The 21,964-nt window shown below is 37.4% G+C and overlaps 15 protein-coding genes across 15 annotated transcripts; 8 read left to right on the forward strand and 7 right to left on the reverse strand.

Annotated features, from left to right (window-relative positions):
- Positions 1 to 166: 166 nt before the first annotated feature.
- Positions 167 to 685, reverse strand: PRCAT00004859001 (DUF924 family protein; the record flags this gene model as incomplete). The annotated part of the gene is made up of 1 exon (XM_062954882.1): positions 167 to 685. One exon carries the CDS (start codon positions 683 to 685, stop codon positions 167 to 169), a length of 519 nt encoding a protein of 172 aa, XP_062811541.1.
- Positions 686 to 1,096: 411 nt separating this feature from the next.
- Positions 1,097 to 2,317, forward strand: NAP1 (histone chaperone; the record flags this gene model as incomplete). The annotated part of the gene is made up of 1 exon (XM_062954883.1): positions 1,097 to 2,317. The coding sequence occupies one exon, from the start codon at positions 1,097 to 1,099 to the stop codon at positions 2,315 to 2,317; it is 1,221 nt and encodes a 406-aa protein (XP_062811542.1).
- Positions 2,318 to 4,067: 1,750 nt separating this feature from the next.
- On the forward strand, positions 4,068 to 4,931 carry PRCAT00004861001 (uncharacterized protein; the record flags this gene model as incomplete). Its single annotated transcript, XM_062954884.1, has 1 exon — positions 4,068 to 4,931. The coding sequence occupies one exon, from the start codon at positions 4,068 to 4,070 to the stop codon at positions 4,929 to 4,931; it is 864 nt and encodes a 287-aa protein (XP_062811543.1).
- Positions 4,932 to 5,132: 201 nt separating this feature from the next.
- CDA2 (chitin deacetylase) lies at positions 5,133 to 6,047 on the reverse strand (the record flags this gene model as incomplete). Its single annotated transcript, XM_062954885.1, has 1 exon — positions 5,133 to 6,047. One exon carries the CDS (start codon positions 6,045 to 6,047, stop codon positions 5,133 to 5,135), a length of 915 nt encoding a protein of 304 aa, XP_062811544.1.
- Positions 6,048 to 6,299: 252 nt separating this feature from the next.
- Positions 6,300 to 7,013, reverse strand: PRCAT00004863001 (uncharacterized protein; the record flags this gene model as incomplete). The annotated part of the gene is made up of 1 exon (XM_062954886.1): positions 6,300 to 7,013. One exon carries the CDS (start codon positions 7,011 to 7,013, stop codon positions 6,300 to 6,302), a length of 714 nt encoding a protein of 237 aa, XP_062811545.1.
- A 671-nt stretch (positions 7,014 to 7,684) lies between these two features.
- On the reverse strand, positions 7,685 to 8,995 carry RTT109 (H3 histone acetyltransferase; the record flags this gene model as incomplete). The annotated part of the gene is made up of 1 exon (XM_062954888.1): positions 7,685 to 8,995. One exon carries the CDS (start codon positions 8,993 to 8,995, stop codon positions 7,685 to 7,687), a length of 1,311 nt encoding a protein of 436 aa, XP_062811546.1.
- Positions 8,996 to 9,205: 210 nt separating this feature from the next.
- Positions 9,206 to 10,444, reverse strand: PRCAT00004865001 (uncharacterized protein; the record flags this gene model as incomplete). Its single annotated transcript, XM_062954889.1, has 1 exon — positions 9,206 to 10,444. The coding sequence occupies one exon, from the start codon at positions 10,442 to 10,444 to the stop codon at positions 9,206 to 9,208; it is 1,239 nt and encodes a 412-aa protein (XP_062811547.1).
- Positions 10,445 to 11,494: 1,050 nt separating this feature from the next.
- Positions 11,495 to 12,988, forward strand: PRCAT00004866001 (cleavage polyadenylation factor subunit; the record flags this gene model as incomplete). Its single annotated transcript, XM_062954890.1, has 1 exon — positions 11,495 to 12,988. The coding sequence occupies one exon, from the start codon at positions 11,495 to 11,497 to the stop codon at positions 12,986 to 12,988; it is 1,494 nt and encodes a 497-aa protein (XP_062811548.1).
- Positions 12,989 to 13,041: 53 nt separating this feature from the next.
- On the reverse strand, positions 13,042 to 14,145 carry PRCAT00004867001 (peptidylprolyl isomerase; the record flags this gene model as incomplete). The annotated part of the gene is made up of 1 exon (XM_062954891.1): positions 13,042 to 14,145. The coding sequence occupies one exon, from the start codon at positions 14,143 to 14,145 to the stop codon at positions 13,042 to 13,044; it is 1,104 nt and encodes a 367-aa protein (XP_062811549.1).
- A 144-nt stretch (positions 14,146 to 14,289) lies between these two features.
- PRCAT00004868001 (uncharacterized protein) lies at positions 14,290 to 15,534 on the forward strand (the record flags this gene model as incomplete). The annotated part of the gene is made up of 1 exon (XM_062954892.1): positions 14,290 to 15,534. One exon carries the CDS (start codon positions 14,290 to 14,292, stop codon positions 15,532 to 15,534), a length of 1,245 nt encoding a protein of 414 aa, XP_062811550.1.
- A 203-nt stretch (positions 15,535 to 15,737) lies between these two features.
- On the forward strand, positions 15,738 to 17,291 carry ESA1 (NuA4 histone acetyltransferase complex catalytic subunit; the record flags this gene model as incomplete). The annotated part of the gene is made up of 1 exon (XM_062954893.1): positions 15,738 to 17,291. One exon carries the CDS (start codon positions 15,738 to 15,740, stop codon positions 17,289 to 17,291), a length of 1,554 nt encoding a protein of 517 aa, XP_062811551.1.
- Positions 17,292 to 17,431: 140 nt separating this feature from the next.
- Positions 17,432 to 18,607, reverse strand: PRCAT00004870001 (mRNA splicing protein; the record flags this gene model as incomplete). Its single annotated transcript, XM_062954894.1, has 1 exon — positions 17,432 to 18,607. The coding sequence occupies one exon, from the start codon at positions 18,605 to 18,607 to the stop codon at positions 17,432 to 17,434; it is 1,176 nt and encodes a 391-aa protein (XP_062811552.1).
- Positions 18,608 to 18,774: 167 nt separating this feature from the next.
- PRCAT00004871001 (uncharacterized protein) lies at positions 18,775 to 19,878 on the forward strand (the record flags this gene model as incomplete). The annotated part of the gene is made up of 1 exon (XM_062954895.1): positions 18,775 to 19,878. The coding sequence occupies one exon, from the start codon at positions 18,775 to 18,777 to the stop codon at positions 19,876 to 19,878; it is 1,104 nt and encodes a 367-aa protein (XP_062811553.1).
- A 452-nt stretch (positions 19,879 to 20,330) lies between these two features.
- Positions 20,331 to 20,618, forward strand: PRCAT00004872001 (NEDD8-conjugating protein; the record flags this gene model as incomplete). Its single annotated transcript, XM_062954896.1, has 1 exon — positions 20,331 to 20,618. The coding sequence occupies one exon, from the start codon at positions 20,331 to 20,333 to the stop codon at positions 20,616 to 20,618; it is 288 nt and encodes a 95-aa protein (XP_062811554.1).
- Positions 20,619 to 21,101: 483 nt separating this feature from the next.
- On the forward strand, positions 21,102 to 21,515 carry PRCAT00004873001 (uncharacterized protein; the record flags this gene model as incomplete). The annotated part of the gene is made up of 1 exon (XM_062954897.1): positions 21,102 to 21,515. One exon carries the CDS (start codon positions 21,102 to 21,104, stop codon positions 21,513 to 21,515), a length of 414 nt encoding a protein of 137 aa, XP_062811555.1.
- Between the last annotated feature and the right edge of the window lie 449 nt (positions 21,516 to 21,964).

Below are 21,964 nucleotides of genomic sequence, written 5' to 3' on the forward strand. Positions count from 1 at the left end.
TTGATACAGTAGAGAGCTATATCCTGTGATCGGCACCAAGAAGTTGAAATCATATATAATCCTAAGTAGTACCGAAATTGGACAAGAAAAGAGAATTTCAGCTTATGACGTACCATTATACAGATTGAGTGGAAAATGAAATTGGTCGCTCTTGATCTGTATCTCTTTACTTACGTCCTAGGATGGCATCACGATGTGGGAAACGGCCGTATTTTTTAATCGTATTGTAGAAGTCCGTTGCCCAGTATAAATGAGTGGGATCACCAAGTTCAGTAAATAATTCAAGGGATCTCTTCTGAATATCCAAATTCTCTGAGTGATTGAACGGTGAATAGATGTATCTTCTTACTGTTGGTGGTTGTTCTTTGTCCCAGCCTCTTTGAACCACATCTTCTGCAATCTCCAATGCTCTATCGTCAGTGGCATAGGCTCGAGGGGTATCTCGGAATATATTCCTAGGGACTTGATCAAGTAGCAATATAAGGGCGATAGACCCCTCCGCACTCTGGCGCCAAGTCTCCAATTTACCTGCTTCTGCAAGATCGTAGTCTTTTCCAAGCTTTTGTCTAACGAGGTTATCGTCTTCCTTGGATCCATACCAAAATGATTTGGGCTTTAGATATTCCACAGAACCCGGTTCGCCGAACCAAAACTTAAGCACTCTTCTTATTTCCGCCTGACTCATTCCTCTAAAACTCATGTAGAACCACCGTTAATATCATATACATCAAAATTATATTTATCAGGGCAATTTCTTATCGGATCACGTGACACAAGATGGCAATAATTTGCGGAGACCTTCTTCCTGACTTTATATATCAGGCAATAAACTACAATAAGAAGCTTCTAATAGAAAACATAATCTCTACAAGCTTAAACATATTGCCCAAATCTTCTCAATTCGCAGCATTATTGTAGTATTGTAGTTCTTTTAATGGATTAGTTCTGCATACTTCCTTTTTTCAGGGAGTACGCGTTTTCTCGATTATCATCATCCAAAAAAAGCGAAAAAATTATTACTAACTGGATAGAAGTTGATTAACCAACATTATAATCGAAATTTGAGTAATATATCGATCAAAGTGTTAAATCAAGAATGTCTGGACCTATCAGAAGCAAAAATGGGGATATCTCGAAGGCTCCAACTCCACAGAACACACCGTCGTCGGTAACTAACTCATACCTTAGATCACAACCTACCGTATCTACTATAAGCGAGGAAGATGGTGCCAATCAAATAAACAAGCAGTTGGCAAATAATCCTGCGATTTTATCTATGATTCAAGGTAAATTAGGCTCTTTGGTAGGGCAACAAAGTGGTTATATTGATACGTTGTCCAAAAAGGTAAAGGACAGAGTTTACGGCTTGAAGTCGATCCAGCAACTGCAAATGAAGTTGGAAGCCGAGTTTCAGAAAGAACTCTTGGAATTGGAGAAAAAATATTTCCTGAAATATGAGCCGTTGTATGAAAGAAGGAAGAAGATCATAAACGGTGACGAGGAGCCTAAACCGGAAGAAGTTGAAGAGGGCGAACAGTTGGAAGAAAAACTGGATGACGAGGATGATGAAGATAGAAAGGTTGAGGAGTTGGATGAGGACCAGAACGAGGGAGATGAAGGAGCAGAAGAGGAAAAAGGTATTCCTGGGTTCTGGCTAACAGCTCTTGAAAACTTGCAGACTGTATCTGAAACTATCACTGATAGAGATAGTGATGTTTTACAAAATTTGAAAGATATCAGGATGGAATATTTGTCAACTCCAGGTTTTGAGTTGATTTTTGAATTTTCTGAGAATCCTTTCTTCTCAAACCAGATATTGACTAAAACTTATCATTATCAGGCTGAATTAGGCTACTCAGGAGACTTTGTTTATGATCATGCTGATGGATGTGAAATAAACTGGTCTTCGAAGGAACTGAACGTTACGATAAATATCGAAAGGAGAAAGCAGAGGAATAAGACCACCAAACAGACAAGGACTATTGAAAAATTAACTCCAGCTGAATCTTTCTTCAATTTCTTTGATCCCCCGAAGCCACCGCAGCCCGATGTTGAAGAGGAAGAAGATGAAGATGAAGATGAAGAGGAGGAAGACGACCTAGAGGCCAGGTTGGAGCTTGACTATCAATTAGGAGAGGAGATCAAGGATAGGTTGATCCCCAGAGCAATTGATTGGTTTACTGGAGACGCTGTAGAGTTCGGTTTCCCTGAAGAGTTTGAAGATGGTGAAGAGGATGACGAGGAAGAAGATAGCGACGAAGACGGAAGTGAAGGCGAGGCTCCCAAGGAAAATCCACCAGAATGTAAACAACAGTGAGATGCTTTTACCGTACAATAGCTTCCCTCAATTGTAGCCCGTTAATTTTTCGCTTTTGCCACTTAGCCGTTGTTATATGCACATAATTCAACGAAGCCGTTTCCATTAATTCACAAGCATTGATCCGATGCCTTACCTTTTATCAAACCTCGGTTCACTGCAGCTATTCTCGAGAATTCCTGTCAACCGAAAATGACGCTGGTCCTCTGGCGAACGAATGGGCCTAAATAGCTATTTTATTCATTAGACCCTAACTCTCAATTAAATATTGTTCGACTGTACTCTGTATTTACCCAATACGGTCAACGTGTAAAGCAAAGACTCTCGAGTATGTTTCCGCCGCACCAAACTGTTGATTCCGAGTCCGAACTATCTGTGATAAATCCGCTCAGTAGAGGCATTTCTGGACCACCTGTCTAAACTATATGGTTTATAGTGACATCAATAATGAGGGGTATATTCTGAGCTTGGATTCTTTAGTTCCCAGTAGAGCGAAGATTTACATTTTTATATATGGATAGAAGATGACATGCTGCACATCGCAGCCCCTCGTAATAACAGAAAATCTACCACATTCGTATTTGATTTTCATGGCATCTATCGACTCCCTAACTACAGCGTCCTGCATTTGTCTACCAAAGTAGTTATTTACGTTTACATAACTCTTTACTGGTGAAATTAAACGGCATCTACAGCAGTAAGACCCCCCCATATATTTTTTGATGCAGCCGACTATCCGAGCTAACTGAGCCCACAATCCTCGGTGCAACCTTGAAGAAAAAAATCCTCTATTGAATATCATAGTATTTTCTTACATTTTTGCTGCTTAAAGTTGCATTTCCTTTTGTTTTGGTTCTCCTTTGTTGTAAATGTGTGGTCGTCTACCGTGTCTCCTTCAATTTGTGAAAAGTCGCTGTTTTGCTACTCGTAACCCAACTTTTACAACTTTCTCGCACCTCGAATACAACATAATTTATATATAATTAATATAGGGAAAGCCATATCCACCATCATATACCTTCGCCAAGGGTTTTGTCTATTAACGGCTATTCATGTCTCTTAAACTGACCTTCTTACATTATATTATGAGTGATATTCACTCTTTTTAAATCGCAACAGCGGATCTTGCAAAGGCGTGGCTGCCAGATTTATTTCTTTTCGCAATTCCTATATAAGTAGATAGTCGCTGCCAGAAAAATTCACACACATTTTGCCCGTTGCTATAGTTATTCGAAAGCATATATTGAACAAATGTAAGTATATTTGATACTTAGTAGAAAGTGGTTATAATAGGAAGTGTGTATTTGTGTGTGTGTGTCTGTGTTTTGATTAAACCTTTGAGTAATAACACAGCTCCTTCAGGAAGATGAATTAGTTAAGTTGCTGTTGATCAACTCACACTACTTAACGCCTTTTGGGAAATTATGGACTAAATTTTCAAAAGAGCACTATCTGAGGCTCCAATGGTATGATGAATCAAAGGAATTCCATCTTCATCTTAAAGGTTTCTAGCTCCTTGTGTCATATGGTCTTTGCGCCCCTTGGTTTTTTTACTGATAACGCGAAGGTCGGAGTCCACCAAAAGGGTAGGATGGAACAAATCCGGGGTTGCGATCCAACATACGGCTAAGGCACATAATCTGCCACTGCATATTAACAATTGCTCTTCCCTACTATCTCAGATTTATTATAACCCTTGAGCTGTTCATTACGTTTTAGCAAAAGTACTAACATTGATAGCCGATTAAACATGTCAGAGATTGCAAATAAAATTACTGGAAAAACATTCTCCTCCAAGTCAATTGACCATATTTCGTCTTACAAACCTATCAAAGACACCTCAAACTTTTTGTTGTCTTTCGGAGTTGTCAACTACTTTTATCAGCAGTTATTTTCCGTATGGAGTTTTGTCAATGAGAATATTATTGCCAAATACTCGTTTATTTTGAACACCCTTAACTTTGTTGATGAGAAGTTTGAAAGTATAGTTCTTGGAAACTTTGACTCAATAGTAAAAAAGTTGCCAGACTTATCAGGGTTGTATCCAACTACTTTATATTCCAAAGTAACCACAAAAATTAGTACTGGATACTTGAAGCCTACAAATACATTCATTTACAACACGTATGATAAGTATTTACCTGCAACAGCTACCGACAACAAGCTTGCCTTCAAGTTGGAAGATTTGAAGGATTCTTCTGAAATTACGAAATTCTTCAAAATCTTGAACGAATTTTTAACCAGATCTAGATTATACGTTTCCACAAAATCTGGTGAGGTTTCGGGTAAGATAGTGTCAAGCTTCAATCAGGAGAAAGATTCGTTAAAAGAAAAATCCGATGGTTTGTCGAAAAATGTAATTGCTTCATATAATACAGGTTACAAAACTTTGAAGAACTTGAATGAAGAATACATCAAACCATTAAAGTCACAAACTCAAGGTTATGTCGTCGAGGTTGCAACTAGCACCAAGAATAAGGCTGATTCATTATTGTCGGATGCCAAGCTGCAAATTAATCCTAAGTTAAACAATATCTCTGCTAAAGGAGAAGAGCTTTTGAATGGAAAGTCTACATCTAACGGGTCCATCCCAGTAGTTAGTGCATCTGCTTGAGCTCTTTTTTTTGAGTAAAGAACAAAAAAGAAAGAGATAACTCCCGAAATGCTAGAGATTTGTGAGCATCCCATCTTGTTTAAAGTATTTATTATATACTTTGTTCCTCGGTATTTCTTATTACAACTGTATTTATCTTACGATACACATATGTTTTATTATTATTTATTTTCAAATATATTCTCTTATGTTTCAAAATAGCTAAAAGGTCTTTATATAATTGATCCCTCCAACGCATTGAGGAACGGTTAGTTGATCGGGGCCAACAATTTTGTTGACCTCAATACCAGTATTGACTGTTCTCTGAAAAACGTCGTGCTCAAGTATTAATCCCCTTCCATTTTTAGATGTTTTAAACTTATTTAGATCAGCAAAAATTTGGGATTCTGTTCTCCCGCTTGAAGGATCCACTAGCATCCAATCGAAGGTATCAAAATCCCAAAGTACGCATTGCATACCAAATTGTCGTACGATAGATCTTACTCTCTCGTCAGTTCCGCCATATGGTGGTCTAAACCATTTTGGTAAATGATTGGCAGTTGCATTCATGGCCCAAATTGACCATTCTATTTGAGCAATAATTTCTTCGTTGGTTAAGGAGGGTAGAAACTTATGTGACCAAGTGTGTGAGCCCATAATATGTCCTTTTGACATGGCTCTTTTGTATACATTTGGGAAATCTACTACATTAACTCCCAATGTGAAGAATGTAGCTTTCGTTTTCAACTTATCAATAAGCATCTGTGTGGCTTCCGATGGGCCATCATCAAAAGTCTGACTCAACTTAGGGCAAGTATAGACGTCATCGAATGAGACACAGTTATCACAATCAAATGAGCAAGCACTGGGGGCTAATTTGCAAACACCTTGTTCATGTCGAGGAATATTTTTTGGTATTTTATTGAAGTTTATAAAATCTAAAGGAATGTAGGGAGGGTCATTACCTGGCCAGGCCTTCAATCCAGTGAAATCAGCCAACCACTTAGGGAATGGAAGGGAAGGTTCAAATTCCAAATTGATTTTGTCATTGAAAGAAAGCAGCGCATCTTGCAAACTTATGGCGAGTATCGGTCGAAAAGTCAAAAATAAAAAAACTAAACCGATGATGCTACTCATAATTTTTTAATCTATACTTAGAGGCTTGATGTTTTCTTCTGATTCAAAAGAAAGGGAGCGCCTGAGTTTTATTTCTCAATGAGCTAAGACCAATGCTTGTTCATTTGTGGTCCTAATCAAGTGTACAAAATGGCTGCGAAACTACAATATTTCAATACAGTCGCATTATGGATATATAAAATTAATAATTTATGTGCTCAATAATATTATATGCTAGCTATTTCCTAATTCATGTCAAAATTCATAATATGATCACGGCTTCAAAAACTGTCCAGAGTCTTTCACCGAAGATTCAAACTCAATTGCAGGCAGTAAGGTGTTATCAAGCAGCTTTGCTTGTCTTCTTCCCTCTATGTATGACTCCTTCGGAATATGTTCTTCATTTGAATAATTAGAGTTGAAGAGACTCGAATCATGACTTTGATTAGAACCTTCACTATAGCTTCGGGCCGTTGTTGCAGTAGTATATCTCCCACTGTTAGTTCCAAAGTTCCTACCAGAGTTAGAAATAACTGGTGTATATGCACAGATAGGGGAGCTCGTCAGACTTTTACTGGATCCTAAAGAAGATTTTCTTCTAGTAGCCGCATTCATACTAGATTTCAATGCCCTATTTTCTTCTTTCAAGTATTCTATTTCTTTCATTAGCTTCAATACGATCGCATCTTGTTCCCTTTCCATAAGATCTATTATCTCGTTATTATTCAACTTTGTCTGTTTCTCTGGCTGTGTCGCGTCCTGTTCATTCATAGAATATCTACGCTTGCTATAATTGGGTGACCTGTTGTTCCGGACATTGGTAGAAGATGATATGTATAATGGCGACGCCCTCCCTACTCTTAAATCATTGCTTATAGTTGAAACTTCCTTCATAGACGCACTGCGCCCGATAGAAGCTCCATCAGTTAAAGTTGCTTGTGACGCTCCAGGAGAAGTCCCTGATGATGTACTTGAGGATCGTTTCATCACTCGATGTCACAAATATATCCAATTAAATTCTTAATATTTATAAAATCCAATTAATGATAATATTTCAATTAAGTATCTGTCACCTTTTTATAAAAAGAGCAAAATATACGAATTTTATTGTTCTAGATTGTTATTAAGAATCCTGATTAAGACGCTATCTAAAATTTAAAGATAATAGCAACAAAGAATGCTTCGTCTGATACACAACCCCTTTTGTCATCGCGAAACAAACGTGGGCCCCTCACTTTGCAACCTCACATCGCGATTACTCAGCGCGAAAATAGGGACAGTCTTGGGCAAAATAGTATGTTTATAGGGAGCGGAGTAGGGAGAGCAGCCGCGAAAAGAAAATTGCGCCTTTCCCTTCCTCTTAATTCCAGCGGAGCTAAAGCTTTCAATACGAAGGGTCATTGGTAAGCCTTTGAGTCCAATCAATTAAACAGATTAGAAAAAACTTTGCGAGGCACGGTGTTTGTCGGGGTGGCGTATGATATACTTCCGTGGCTTTTCTTGTGGCACAGTTATTCGCAGCCATGGTCTTCTCACTCATTTCTTGGTAAGTAACCGGGAGCGCGAGGCAGTAAGAAGAAGCGAAGTAGTAGTATTTGTGATACTAGACTATTGTGCTGAATAGTATCCTGTGTTCGCTAATGCTAGTCCCTGCGCCACTACTTCTTTCTACGAATGAGATTAGTCAAGTTATTGGCTTGGACCTTGGGCTTTTTCTTAATGGATGATGTAAGATCGTTAGAGGTGGTCACTCCTACTCGTTTTACGGAATTTTGACTGTCGTCGATCTCAAGCAAGCCAGTAAGATGGCTATAACACTTGGGCCCAAGTAGCTCAGGAATTTTTTTCTGCACCAATGCCTCAACATCACTCTCTGAGTTGTAATTTTCACCTCTCATTAGCTTTGTAAGCTTTCTGTAATTGAGTATAGTTTCAGTATCATGAAGATTATCCGAACTATCTACAGGCTGGTTATTCAACTCGCACCCAATGAGTCCAACCAAGATACCTAACCTGAACTCCTGCCTGAAACCTAGCTCTGTCCAAAACTCACTCGAAGTAACTGACTTGGCTCTGCCTTCAACGACTAAGTTTTCAAGGAATCTTCCCTTGGGATCATCTGGAAATAAGGGAATTTTCCATATTGCGAAGTCATCTTTGCCGTCGGCTTCATTTGTGTAAATATTTCCGATTGTCCACTTCATCTTCCCTTCTATAAAATTTTTAATTGACCTAGAATCAGATCCGGGAACCATTAGCTTACAGCTCCATTTAGAATCTAAAGACCCATCAATTACTTTAATCCACCAACTTAGAAGCTGACGACCATCGAGAACATGCTTGAATTTGTTTTTGGCTGATTCAGGAAATAAGTACTGCTCAGAAGACCTTGTAAAAAGAGACAACTTGATGTTTCTAACAGGAGGTATATCTATATGTGTCAAATCAGTGACATCATCCAATTTTTTTGAATTATAGTAAGGTATTTTCTTGAAGTAGTCTGGATCTTGTCTTAAATTCATAATTATTTGGTTCAATTGTTTGATCACTAGGTTGTCTCCATCGTATCTAGTCTTGTCATTCAATTTAATAGGCTTTAATCTCACTTTATCGCAATAATTATGCAAATCAAAGTCAACTAACCAACATAGGACCTCTTTTACAAAATAATGAACTCTCACGGGTGATTGTCTTAATCCTGTTGTATCACACTTAGAAACGAAGATCAATTGGTCAACGAAGTCATTATAAATGTTCAAATACACATAAATCTCTATTCCAACTAGAATAATATCTTCATCATTGAGTAATGCAATATAATGTTTAACTTTTAATGATCTCTTTGGCTTATCGTTAGAACGGTAATTGATTGGAGACTTGTTTTCCACACAAACTGATTTTACATTAAGAAGCTTGAACCTTGACCCATAAGGAAGAATCTTTTTAATTCGATTATTCAAACTGTTCATGAAGAAGTGGACTTATAAAAAAGATCAATATTTGAAACTCGATTTTGATATAATCTCGAACCGATACGAAAAATGTCTTAAGAGATGAGTTTTTTGCATTACCATTTATATTAACTGACCCCAAGAATCAAAGAAGTTGCTTCATGTCAGCTACTGATTTTACTTTACAATATTTTTTAAATCATTATATGCGTATTAACCTAAAAACCATTAATCATTGGAATGAACACCAACCAAATTTGGCATACCCCAACAAGAATAACCCATGGACTTTGCGATATAGCATACTCCTTCCGTTTCGATACCATCATAACCTTCAAGTCTGTCCCAGGTGGTTCCAATTATATAATTAGGCGGAAATACAACACCCTGCTTGTATACAATCGACTTAGCAAATAAAATACAACCTCCAACAGAATCTAATTCAATAAGGTAATTAGGTTGTTTCTTTTCATCATCCTGAGGCAAATTATCAGTCTCCAGAACGAATTGGTAAAAGAAATAAGTTTTGCCAGAAACAGGACGAGGAACATAATCCCACGATTCCCATTCATTTTTATCCATTTTCGTAAGCTGTTCCTCAGTTGGTTTTGTTCTTTCGCCGCGCCACGAGTTTCTGTCATAATCGTTATTACCTGGCTTGGTGATTCTAGGAACCACGATATCCTTGTCAGAGTTGATAAACTCATTAAGCATCTCTGGATGCTCAATTTTGATAATGTCAGCATCAATGAAGAAAGTATATTGTTCTGTATCCAAAGAATTTAAGAGCACAAAGTTTCTCGCTCTGGCTATGGCTCTTCTTCTTAATCTCTGAGCGTGATCATCTTTCCTATTTTCACGATTTAAAGACTCAAACTCACGATCAATAAAAGGGGCAGATATTAAAGTGACTTTTGAGATGAACTCTGTTAGCTTACTATCTGTTGAGCCCTTAATAATATCAAGCTGCTGAAAGTAGTTTTCAAAATATACTTTTATATTCTCAAACTCTTCTGAATCTCCCACAGATATACCATAGGAGATGCTGTTCTTTGGGTAATTCATGGAACTCAAAGTTTCAAAAAGATCGTCAAACGTTTTACCAGAACCATAAGAGTTCTTTCCACCTATCGCCATTAACATGATAACAGAAGAAGCACCTTTAGATGCACCTAGCCTCTTATTGTTAAACGTCACCTTTTTATAATCATATTTACTATCCTCATAAACAGTTTTTGAATAAGATGACTTAATCATACTAGGTTTGGTTGGAAAGAGACCTGATTTGTACTCCTTTTCTTTAGCAGGAACTGGCGTATTCTGACTCGTTGGTGTGTCAACATTTGACGGTAAAACACCAGTCCTTGATGCTGGTGAGTTAAAAGTCTGCAAAAGAAAGAAAAATAAACCAAAAGTAAGTATGGCCAAGCCATACATTAGATTTCTCTTGACATTCTTGTTATACATGACAGCTGTTGGTATACTTTGATTAAAAGGAAGTAAGATATCTTTGAGAATAAATCTTAAATTTAGATACTAATACGGATCTCAACGCGCAGTTTTTGGCACTGGCCCTACTTACGATCAGAGACAAGGGCCAATTGAGCCCACGGGGGCTTACAGAAGGCTACCTGAACTCACAGCACTCTATAAAATACCTAAATTTATGTCTATATCTATGCCTTTATCTATATCATTAGAGTTTCGCTTTATTCTTATTGCTCTGAAAGGTCTGAGACTATTAATACTGTAGAGATGAAATTGATGTAAAACTTTACATGCTTAATTTAAAATTTGATATATGTCTTTAGAATAGCTAAGAACAACCCCATAACTAAGTCAGAAAAAGCTTTATTCTTAGTTAAGTTTAGTTTAAGAGTAGTAGATTGTGCGGCACTCAACATACTATTTTTGTGCTTGGAAGAGTACAATCCTAGTTGAAGAAGCGACACTTTAGCAATATGAACATCAAACGTAGAGTAGAGAATTAATTGAACGGACCAGGAGAAAGGAACGAGCGTACAGCTATAAAGAATTGGTTATCTTGCCTTTAGATGTGGCAAATACTGCAAAATATAACGTTATAATTGTTAAATATATAGAAAAAAGGGATACTACAATCATCATCGAAAAGAGAAGATAATGAAGATTAATAAAACACTGGGAAGCACCTGGAAACAATTACGAAATGTACCAAAGAGTATAATAGTGCTTTCTGAAAGTCTCTGTATAGCATCAGCATCAAAATACTTAGAATTGTCTTAAAATCTAGCTTTAGTCGAATGAATGTTTACTATGTACCCAAAGAACAACAGCCCGAAGTGAGAAGTAGCACTACTATTCTGGTAGGATTTGCCGATCTTCAGGGTAGTTCAATGGTCGCAAGTTGTAGATATATTTAGTGAAGTAGTGTCAGGTCTGGTGATGATAACTTCCTTCCTCTATATAGTAACGAAAATATAGATACATGAAAATTTCACTGTAGCTAGTCATCGGTAATCCATTTAACGAATAGACATGTCGGTAATTCCAGGCTTGGGTACGGATCATTCAATCCCATCTTTAGAAGGATCAAGTGCTGAAAAGATACTGAGCCTAGAGATTCCAGGGAAATCAGAATGGAGGTTTGAAGTGCCCTTTAGAACTATTTTGAAGTTGAAGGTCCTACAAGGAATTGGAGAAATATTTGGTACTGAATTACCAACAAATGTTGAAATAGATCTAACAGGGGTTAAGTATTCGTTATATGCGCCTTTAGAAGAAGGGTGTAAGATTCAATACTATTCCGTACCAAATAAACATAATTTAAGTTCTACTAATGAGGAAAGTGAGATTATTGAATACATCAGTGAAGAGACGTCGATGAATTCTTACATTAATTTACACATGGCTCTAGAAGCTGTTAGGCAAGAAGTAGCTGATCATAACTTATTAAATCCTGAAGACATGAAGGTTGGACCAAGAACTTTAATCATAGGTAATAGACAATCTGGAAAGACTGCTCTTTGTAAAATTTTATCGTCATACGCATTGAAGATGGATAGAACTCCTGTTTTGGTTAATCTCAATCCACAAGATGGTGTTTTTTCAATACCTGGATCGTTGACGGCCACTCCTATCAGTGATACATTCGACTTGGAGAGCGTCAACGGCTGGGGTGGCTCAACGACATCTGGTTCCACTCTTCACAACCCCAAACAACCATTGGTAAAGAACTATGGTTTCACGAATATCAAGGACAATGACGAGCTTTACAAGTATCAAATTTCGAGGATGGGTGTTGCAGTGATGTCCAGAATTGAAGAGGATATTAATGTTAGAAATGGCGGCTTAATTATCGATACTCCACCATTATCTATTAAAGACTTCAATATAATAGAAAATATAGTTTCTGATTTCGAAGTCACTGTCATTGTTGTGATTGGAAATGAAAGGTTGTCAATTGATTTAAAGAAGAAATTGAAACATAAATTATCAAGTGGTCAATTGAACATTCTTAAAGTCCCGAAGAGTGGTGGAGTCGTTGAGGTCGACGATTCTTTTATTCGAAAGCTACAGGAGGAAACAATAAAGGAATATTTCAATGGAAATTTCAGGACTCCCTTGTCACCATTTAAAACAGAAGTTGATGCGTATGATTACGTGATATATACCGGAGTTGAAGCACTGGAATTTAACTCTTCGCTTTCATTCTTACCAGCAGGAGACTCCTTCACTCCGGAGGACTCTGAGATGAATGGTCGCGATTCACAAGAAGTCAACACTCTTGAAAAATACTATTCATTGGTCAGCGAGCCCTCGGCCTCTAATTTAGATAATGTTATTCTTGCCATAACTCAATTGCCTCAGAAAAACAAGCTGGCCAAGGATTTATTGAATACGTGTGTACTCGGGTATGTCCACGTTTCAAAAGTCGATGATACTAAGCGTAGAATGAAAGTATTATTGCCTTTTCCTGGTGGCTTTCCCAGGAACATATTAATAGCAACCAACATTAGATACACTGAATAGGTATATTAAAAATGTAAATATATAAACATAAATACGATGCTCTTTTGGATAAGTTAGTCAAATGGTATTTGATTTTTCATTTTAAGACTTTCGGAAGCTGCTATTGCACTGGGAATTCTTATTCCACAGCAATCTCCCCAAGTATTCAAAGATTCTAAGTCATGGACATGTTTACAATTCCCATCATCTTGTGGATGATCCTGATGTTCACTTACTCCAGGCGGACAAGGAATTAAGCTACCAAACATGAAATGCTGAATTATTGGAAGCTTGGAAAGTACTTCAACCCTATACATTTTGATCATTCCTTCCTTGATCTTCGCCCAAGATCTAGCAGACAGGATATCATCAAGCATAGGTGAATGCCACCTTAAGCTCAACTTATGCGTTTGATTTTTGGGTAATGTCTTGATATTGTTAATGAAATGAATGCATTCCATATACATATATTTTTGGTAGAAGCAGTCAACCATTTCTTCATTATGAATCAGTTTTGGTTTCAAATGGGGATGCGTTGATAATTGCGATGCTCCAAATAGAAATGGCAAGAAATGATAATCGTCCAATCCCCATACTCCATGCGACCCAGCCGGCTCTAACCAATAGCACTTCTGCAAATTTCTCATTATTTGCATGTACTTTGTAAACACTTTCAAGACTACGAATGAATAGTGCTTCTTCTCAAATATGTTTAGTCTTTGTAGACATAATAGAAAGCAGATAAAATTCAATTCATGGCCAGATCCATAATCAATTCTTGACCTATCACCCCATGATTCATTAAAGTAAACAGCTAGCTCCACTAAGGGAGCTTTATCGGGATACATTTGTTCTATCACTGGGCCAAGTATATTCTGCATTTGCTGACCCACCTGATCATAGAAATCATGAAATTCAACTTTTCCAAACCTCGAAATATCCTTTTCCACTACCACAGGATTCTCCTGAATAATCCCTTCGACCTTATCGAGTGCCTTCATTAGCCTTTCCGTACTTTCAGATCCTTCTACTGTCGCATCATTTGTAAGTCCTACCACCAGGTCCTGTAGTTCCTTTATAAAATCAAGGACAGAGTTAAAAGTTTCGGAATCAATCCATTTATCTAGATCCTCCTTACTTAATATACGCTCTACTGGCTTAATATAATCTGTCAGCATCATGAAATATGAAGAATAAACTATATTTAGTATATTAGTAAATGGCAAATTACTGCTGCGACATCTATCAGTGAATTTTTTTTATTCCTGAATACATAATCTTAATTCTAAGCAGAAGAAGCTAATTCTTTGATCTACGTAACGATGAATCATGGAATACAGAAGACTTTGAAGAACAGTTTCTTTAAACTTCCTTCTAATGAGAAACAACTCTCGAGAAAGTTAGAGGAATCACAGTTGTTCTCATCGCTATGGAATAGGTCGACATCGTACGATAGTACCAATGACGAAATTAATGCACCTACAACGTTGCCGATAAAAATAAGGACAAAGGGGGAAGTTAACAGTGATGTTATTTCTGAATTTCCGGAGAAAAAGGGAATTTCCTTGAAGTTCAAGCAGACGATGACGTATGCCAAAATGATTGTTGGCTTCTATAAAAGTGGTGTAACAAATGTGTGGAACTCAAAGAAGGAAGTCAGCAAATTGATGAGAAAAGACTTCAAATTGATAAACCAATTGAATAATTCTGGTAAAGAAGTTGAAATTCGTATACCGTCCTTTAAAAAGTTGGTCTCAGAAATGTCCCAGGCGATTTATATGAGCCAAGTCGAAACTAAGACATTTAATGAAAGTAACGAAGGTCACTTAAAGAGAGTAGATAGACAGGAAAGGGAAATAGACACAGGATTATTTAATTTAACAAGAAGACAGTTACAACTTATTAACCGTACCAGAGAAGACTTCCCAAAGCTACCTGCATTTGCAGTTATATTCATGATTTTTTTCGAATGTACACCATTGCTATGTTACGTCATTCCAGAGATAACACCTGAGACATGTGTGCTACCATCTATATTGCCTCGTATGTGGAGTCCGAAGGCAGGAGCCATGCTTCGTGACCGTGTGAACTCACTGGATTTTAATATCGAAGATTTAGCCCTGAGGACAGCCTTCAACTTACCAGTAGAAGAGGCTCGGCTTCTTGCGCGGGCCTTACGCTTGACTTCGAAATATATACCACAGAAGCTCTATCCTGAGTCGATTCTTCGTCGCCGCTTAAACCAGTATCGTAACTATCTCAGAATCGACAATTACTACCTCGCTGGTTTCAACGGAGAAGGTAATATTTGGAACCTATCTAATCAAGAGCTTCTAAGGGCAGCATTAGAGCGTAACATCATTAAGGACCTCAAGAATGATGCAAAGCTTTATGATGAAATCAAAAACGAAACTGAACAAAGATCTGTGGAGACAGCATACTTCAATGATCTTCGATTGAAATTAATCCAGTTCATTATAAACTTCGAGACCAACGACATTGGCTATCTCTGCGTTTTCCACACACATGCCAATTCCGAGGAAGCATCCTCACTCTTACCTAAGTGAGTACGAGGGAACTCTTATTCGCATCATTCCTATAATTACTCTTACTCTTCTCTAATTATAAGTAAGTAGACTTCAATAGCTTTTTGCAGACATCGGTTTTGTGTCACAAAATATCCTTAAATTGACAATACCGTTACGAGTTAATAATAATAGATGGCCAAAGGTGTATCTCTATAGATAAGGAGTAATTTATCCTGCTGAAGATGTCAGCAGACAAATCTAAACGGGCTTCTGCGACACCTAGCAGTACACCAATTTCCATAACAGATAATGAACCTACGGACTCAGAACCAAAATTCACATTGGATGATATAATTCCTGGTTGTAAAGTGTTTGTTTCTAAGGATGGAGAGTATAGATTGGCGGAAGTGCTACAGGAGCATGTTAAAAAAGGCAAAAAGGTTTACTACGTTCATTATCAAGACTTTAACAAGAGATTGGACGAGTGGATCAGTGCTGATAGGATTGATTACTCTCGTGCAATGGTACTTCCAGAAGTGAAGGCTGATAAAAAGGATGAGAAGAAAGAAGTAAAGCTGAAGAAACTGAAAAAGCAACAGAAATCGAAGACTTCCAAGACTAGTAAGCTGGTGAATCAGTCAGAAGTAGGAACGCCCATGGAAAGTTCGACGAGGGAAGATTCACCGAAGAATGAAGATGAATTGGATTTAGATAATTTAAACGTCCAGGGGTTAAAGAGACCTGGTGAAGAAGTTAGTAGGGAGGAGGAGATCAAGAAATTGAGGACGGGTGGGTCTATGACTCAAAATCACCTGGAAGTTTCGAGAGTTAGGAATTTAACAGCCATAATACTTGGGGAACACATCATAGAGCCTTGGTATTTCTCTCCATACCCCATAGAATTGACAGAAGAGGATGAAATCTATATTTGTGATTTCACTCTATCGTATTTTGGTTCACGGAAACAATTTGAAAGGTTCCGGTCTAAGTGTTCATTGAAACATCCTCCTGGGAATGAAATTTACAGAGATGCAAAGGTCAGCTTCTGGGAAATCGACGGAAGGCGGCAGAGAACTTGGTGCCGTAATTTATGTTTGTTATCGAAATTATTCCTTGATCATAAGACATTATATTACGATGTTGATCCATTTCTTTTTTATGTCATGACAATAAAATCTGATCTTGGTCATCATACTGTGGGATACTTCTCGAAAGAGAAAGAAAGTGCCGATAATTACAACGTCGCTTGTATCCTAACGTTACCGTGCTATCAAAAGAAAGGCTATGGTAAGTTGTTGATACAATTTTCCTACATGTTGTCATTCAATGAAAATAAAGTTGGCTCTCCTGAAAAGCCTTTATCGGACTTGGGTTTGCTTTCATACAGAGCATATTGGACTGATACTTTAGTTAAGTTGTTGGTTGAAAGAAATAATCCTCTGTTGCATAAAAAAAATAACGTAGCTTTGACAACCGAAAAGGAGGATTCCTCTACTCCACCGCCATCTGGTCGTCAATCAGCAGGTGCCACAACATCAACTAGTGAAATAACCATAGATGAAATATCTGCATTGACCTGTATGACGACAACGGACATTTTACATACACTAACCACATTACAAATTTTAAGATACTATAAGGGTCAGCATATTATTGTGATAACCGACCACATAATGATTATGTATGAAAAGTTGATCAAGAAAGTCAAAGAGAAAAAGAAGCATGAACTAGACCCAAGAAAATTGAAATGGACTCCTCCATCTTTCACTGCGAATCAATTAAGGTTTGGTTGGTAAACGAGTCGTTTCAAATGGCATTGTTACAGGTCTTCATAAAATATAACGAAAGAGACACGAAGCTATGTTTGTTTGTATATAAACTTAGTCATGCTTATGCAAATAAAATTAATGTACAATATTTCTAATTACATGAATGATTAGCTTTCACCCCAGATTTTTATACTTTTATCCTCTTCACAAAGTATTAGACGCATTCCCAGCATATCAAATGAAGAAGCATAGATTGAAGATTCCGACGAGCCAGGAACAGGTATTGATTTAGTTGATTGCTTTAGGTCTCCACTTACGTAGTCGTAAAATTTCATTCGGCCATCATCAAATCCTGAGAAGAGTGTATTATTCGAAGGATTGATAGCAAGAGTGTTAATTATATTGCTTCCGTCTTCTTCTCCATAGGTATTTAGTAACTGGCCACCTGGTAATAACCATTCTTTAATATTACCTGAGGAATCTCCTGAGCACATTGTCATTTCTGTCGGGTGTTCTACCAACAGTCTAATGCTTTTGGAATGATGAGTTAATGTTAATGCAGTTTCTTGTTTCCTCAAGTCCCATAACCTAATTGTAGAATCCATAGAGCTTGATATAACTTGAGGATCACCAATTTGGCTAATTATTGAGCTTATATCACTTCTATGGCCAGTTAGTACCATGACTTCTGTTCTCGTTCGTATGTCCCATACTCTTATCACTTGATCACGGCCACCAGTGAATAATAAATCTAATTCAGGATGAAGAGCCATGGCATATATCCCCCCAACATGTCCATGATATTCCCGTAATTGGCAGCCAGCAGAAGAGTTTGTTCTTTCCAAGTCCCAACATCTAACAGTCTTGTCTTCTGAGCCAGAGAATAGATATGGAAATTTCGTTGAAATGGCTAATGACCTGATTCCCATGATATGCCCTGTTATCTGAGCCTTAAGTGTCAGAGACGCTAAATCCCAAATCTTTATAGTAGAATCGGATGACCCTGTAGCAAACCATTTGTTTGTAACTGGATCTACAGAAACACACCTAACCCATCCTTGATGGGCTCCTGCCATGACTCTCATTAATTTCCAATCAGCAAACGGCCCAGCTTGAGTTCCTTCATCCTTTTCTTGACCATATAAAGCATTTCCAGAGCTATTCTCTCTTGGTATGGGCCCCGACAATACATTACTATCATCATTATCGTTGCTGACCATTCCAGTATTACTGTAAGCATAACCTATTTTCGTTTGATTATACATCGCTTCGCTAAGCGTATCAAGGGGAGGTAATATATCATCAGCATTATCATAAGCAAAGAGATCACTATATGATGGCATTATTTGAGGAGGTTAAGAAAATTAAGTATTGTGAAGGAAATCTATATATTATGTTAAAAAGTGCATCACTTTTCATACGAATAATTATATGAAAGTACTGTATCGATGAGAACATCACCATTTCTATATAAATACATTCACCCAATGAGCTATAAATATACGTAGAGATGTTTACTGTCACAGAGCATCTTATTAAAACTATTAGAGACTCAAGAGCACATTTCATTATTATTCAATTGGTGCCAGAGACAGCGAATAAAACCCAAACTCTAATCTGTCAAACCGAAGAGAAGACACTTGAAATTGGATTGACTAAAAAGACATATTTAAGCATATTCAAGGAAGCGCATACCCATTGGCATGAGTTGAACACTTTGGATATTAAAGATTATTTGGAAAGGGCCAGCGAGAAGGAGGTATGGGAACTTTATTTAATGACTCTAGGATATCTTATCAGTACTAATGAAAACCATACTATTTTTAATATACACGAGCTTGTGGTAATGAAACTTTATTATAGAAAGGGAAGATCATTCTTATTAGATGAATTTAACATCATGACTTCATTCGCTTCAAGCAGACTAAAAAAGATAAACAAAAGCTCGTCATTATGGTTTTGGATTAAAAAGTTAACATTACTTTTGGTTTTTAGCCAATCGGGAACTGATGAAGAGTCTGTGACTCTCTATAGAAAACTAATTGACAGGACATTAAAGAGCGCTAGCTTGCATTTTGCTAACTACTACGCTTTCAATTTCTTTAGATGGCTTCACCAATTAAATTGCGTATTGGGGTATAAGTCAATAAATCAGTATATGCTAGAAGAGCTTTTATTGAAGTGTCATCAAAGCCTTAAAGATGTATCTGTTTGGGATACTCTTCTGGTGGTATTACTTGGTGAGCCAAAAGATTTCCGCTTCGCAGTTGAAGAATATAATTATATTGCACATGCCTATTCGCTTAATGAGATTCAGTACGAAGAAGTAAAGATGAAGAACAACGAGGAATTGATACTTAGAGAACTTTCCTGGCTTTTGAATGTCAAATGTCCATATGAAACTCCATATATTTCTTTGATCAATGCCACAAGATGTCTGCCGAACTTCGCAATACAGCTTCTTGGTCAGATAAAAAGAAATTATGATGCAGAGCACAGGACGTTAGAATTGCTCAAAGACTCCAATGCTTCAATCTATGCTCATCATTCTACTTATGTGAACTTACTAGCTCTATTACTTCAGAAAAATCGTATACTGGTAATCTCTGAATAGTACTGTACTGTATATAAGCGTATATGAACTAATGTATATATATCAAAGAAAAAGAGGTGATCCTTCCATTTTCCTTTATTATCTTCAGAACAATATCATAACAATATCGTAACAATGGTAAGTGATATCTAAAAGAAAGTTATTGTGTAAATTCTAACAATATTTAGCTAAGGATTCGTCAATTGCAGAAGAAAACACAAGAAGAAGCAAAGGCTGGAGGTTCGGACTCCACATCACAAGCCATAAGTTCGTCAAAGCAGCTGAACAAGATCAGCTCAGCTCAAATAAGACTCCAAAAGGACATTACAGAACTAGATTTACCGACTAGCATTAAACTTACATTTCCTGACGCTGATGACTTCTTTAATTTCAACTTGACTATTTTTCCACAGCAAGGTTATTACAAGAGTGGAAGTTTTCATTTCAAGGTTGAAATTAATGGCAATTTCCCTATGGAACCACCGAAGATTAAGTGCACAGACGTCATATACCACCCAAACATCGATTTACAAGGTAATATTTGTCTTAATATCTTGAGAGAGGATTGGTCACCAGTGTTAAATCTAAATTCAGTTCTTATTGGCTTGAACTTCCTCTTTTTGGAACCTAATCCGAATGATCCATTAAACAAAGATGCTGCAAACGTGTTGGTGAAAGACACACATCTATTTGCAAAGAAAGTAAAAGAATCTATGAGAGGAGGCTATATGGATGGCCACATGTATGACAGAGTTATTTAAAGCTAAGCATTTTTGTGAAATCAGGTTGGGATGTCACTAGAGGAAGAAGAATAAGGCATGAAGAAGCATAGAAATTCATCTAGACTTACTTTTATAACGGAGCAAGGTAAAATTTCAAGATGAAAAATCTGAAGAGTACAGTCATTTGTGAACTGAAAATACGTCAGTCTATTGTGAAACTAGTCTTAGAACTTTTATTTCTTTACCGATGAGCTGCATGTATGACATTCAACGGTTTAGGGCAAAAGTGGGACTGCGGATAAAATGCTTATTGTCGTGTAAATAGAAGTGAGTCTTTTTAATGTTTCCGAAAGGGCGAATATACAGTTTCGAGAACAAATCTTGCGATGTACGCGGCAAGAATATTGGCGAGCCACATTATGTGGCTCAAAATGGAACTGAGAAAAGATCGAGAAATGGATCTGCGTTGTCAGCCTTGACAGAAATGACCATTCTCGCCTGTGGGTGGCAGTTCAACTATTCATGGTATATAAAGGGAACCTTTTCTTTGACTTGCTTCACTTTTGGCTCAAGCATTCACTAAACTTTCATAAAACTTTACAATCATTTATAAAAGAATCAAAGATAAATACTACAATGAAATTCTTCACCGTCTTAACAACTGTTTTTGCATCTTATATGATCTGTGCTGAAGCTGCTCCTTCATTTGAAGTTAACATGCCCCTCAAGAGATCTTACAACGAGACGCTTGCAGCCACAAATTCTACGCAACCAGGTGCTCAAGGAAGTCCCTCTCCAGGTGCTCAGGGTAGCTCATTACCTTCAGCTCCTAAAGGTAACTCAACTCACTCACCATTTAAAGGAAACTCAACGCACCCAGCAGGAAACTCAACCCATCCACATTTCAATGAGACAAGAAGATATATTAGAATCTAGATATTAGGGCCGAACTTCCACCAGCTTATAAAGGGAATCGACACCTTTGGATATTTATTTCTTCGGTTATTTACAAACTTCAAAATTTTCGGATATTTAGTAGTACCCGCTCTTTGAGCAATCAATAAAAATTTTCTATAATTACTGGCAAATGTAGATGAGCCGCCATTATCCTTATCGTCAGAACCAAATTCTAGAAAGCAATTAAGAAGAGATGCGATAATGACAATGCGACCGACTATCGGGCTGCGTACCTGTCAAGGAACAATCGAGCTTTTGGTATAATAGAATCGTGTCTTATCTCATTAAATGCAGGAGAACATTTAATTTAGCCACTTACAGAAGCTGAACTAAGACAGTGTTGGCTATAGTGTGGAATAAGAGGCATTTTTTTCGAAACCCTGGTATGTCACTGCCTCAGAAGCCGATGAAGCACATATAGTCCCCTG

This window comes from Priceomyces carsonii (assembly GCF_900007245.1).
Source record: "Priceomyces carsonii strain CBS4050 genome assembly, scaffold: Debaryomyces_carsonii_scaffold_5, whole genome shotgun sequence".
NCBI lineage: Eukaryota > Fungi > Ascomycota > Pichiomycetes > Serinales > Debaryomycetaceae > Priceomyces > Priceomyces carsonii.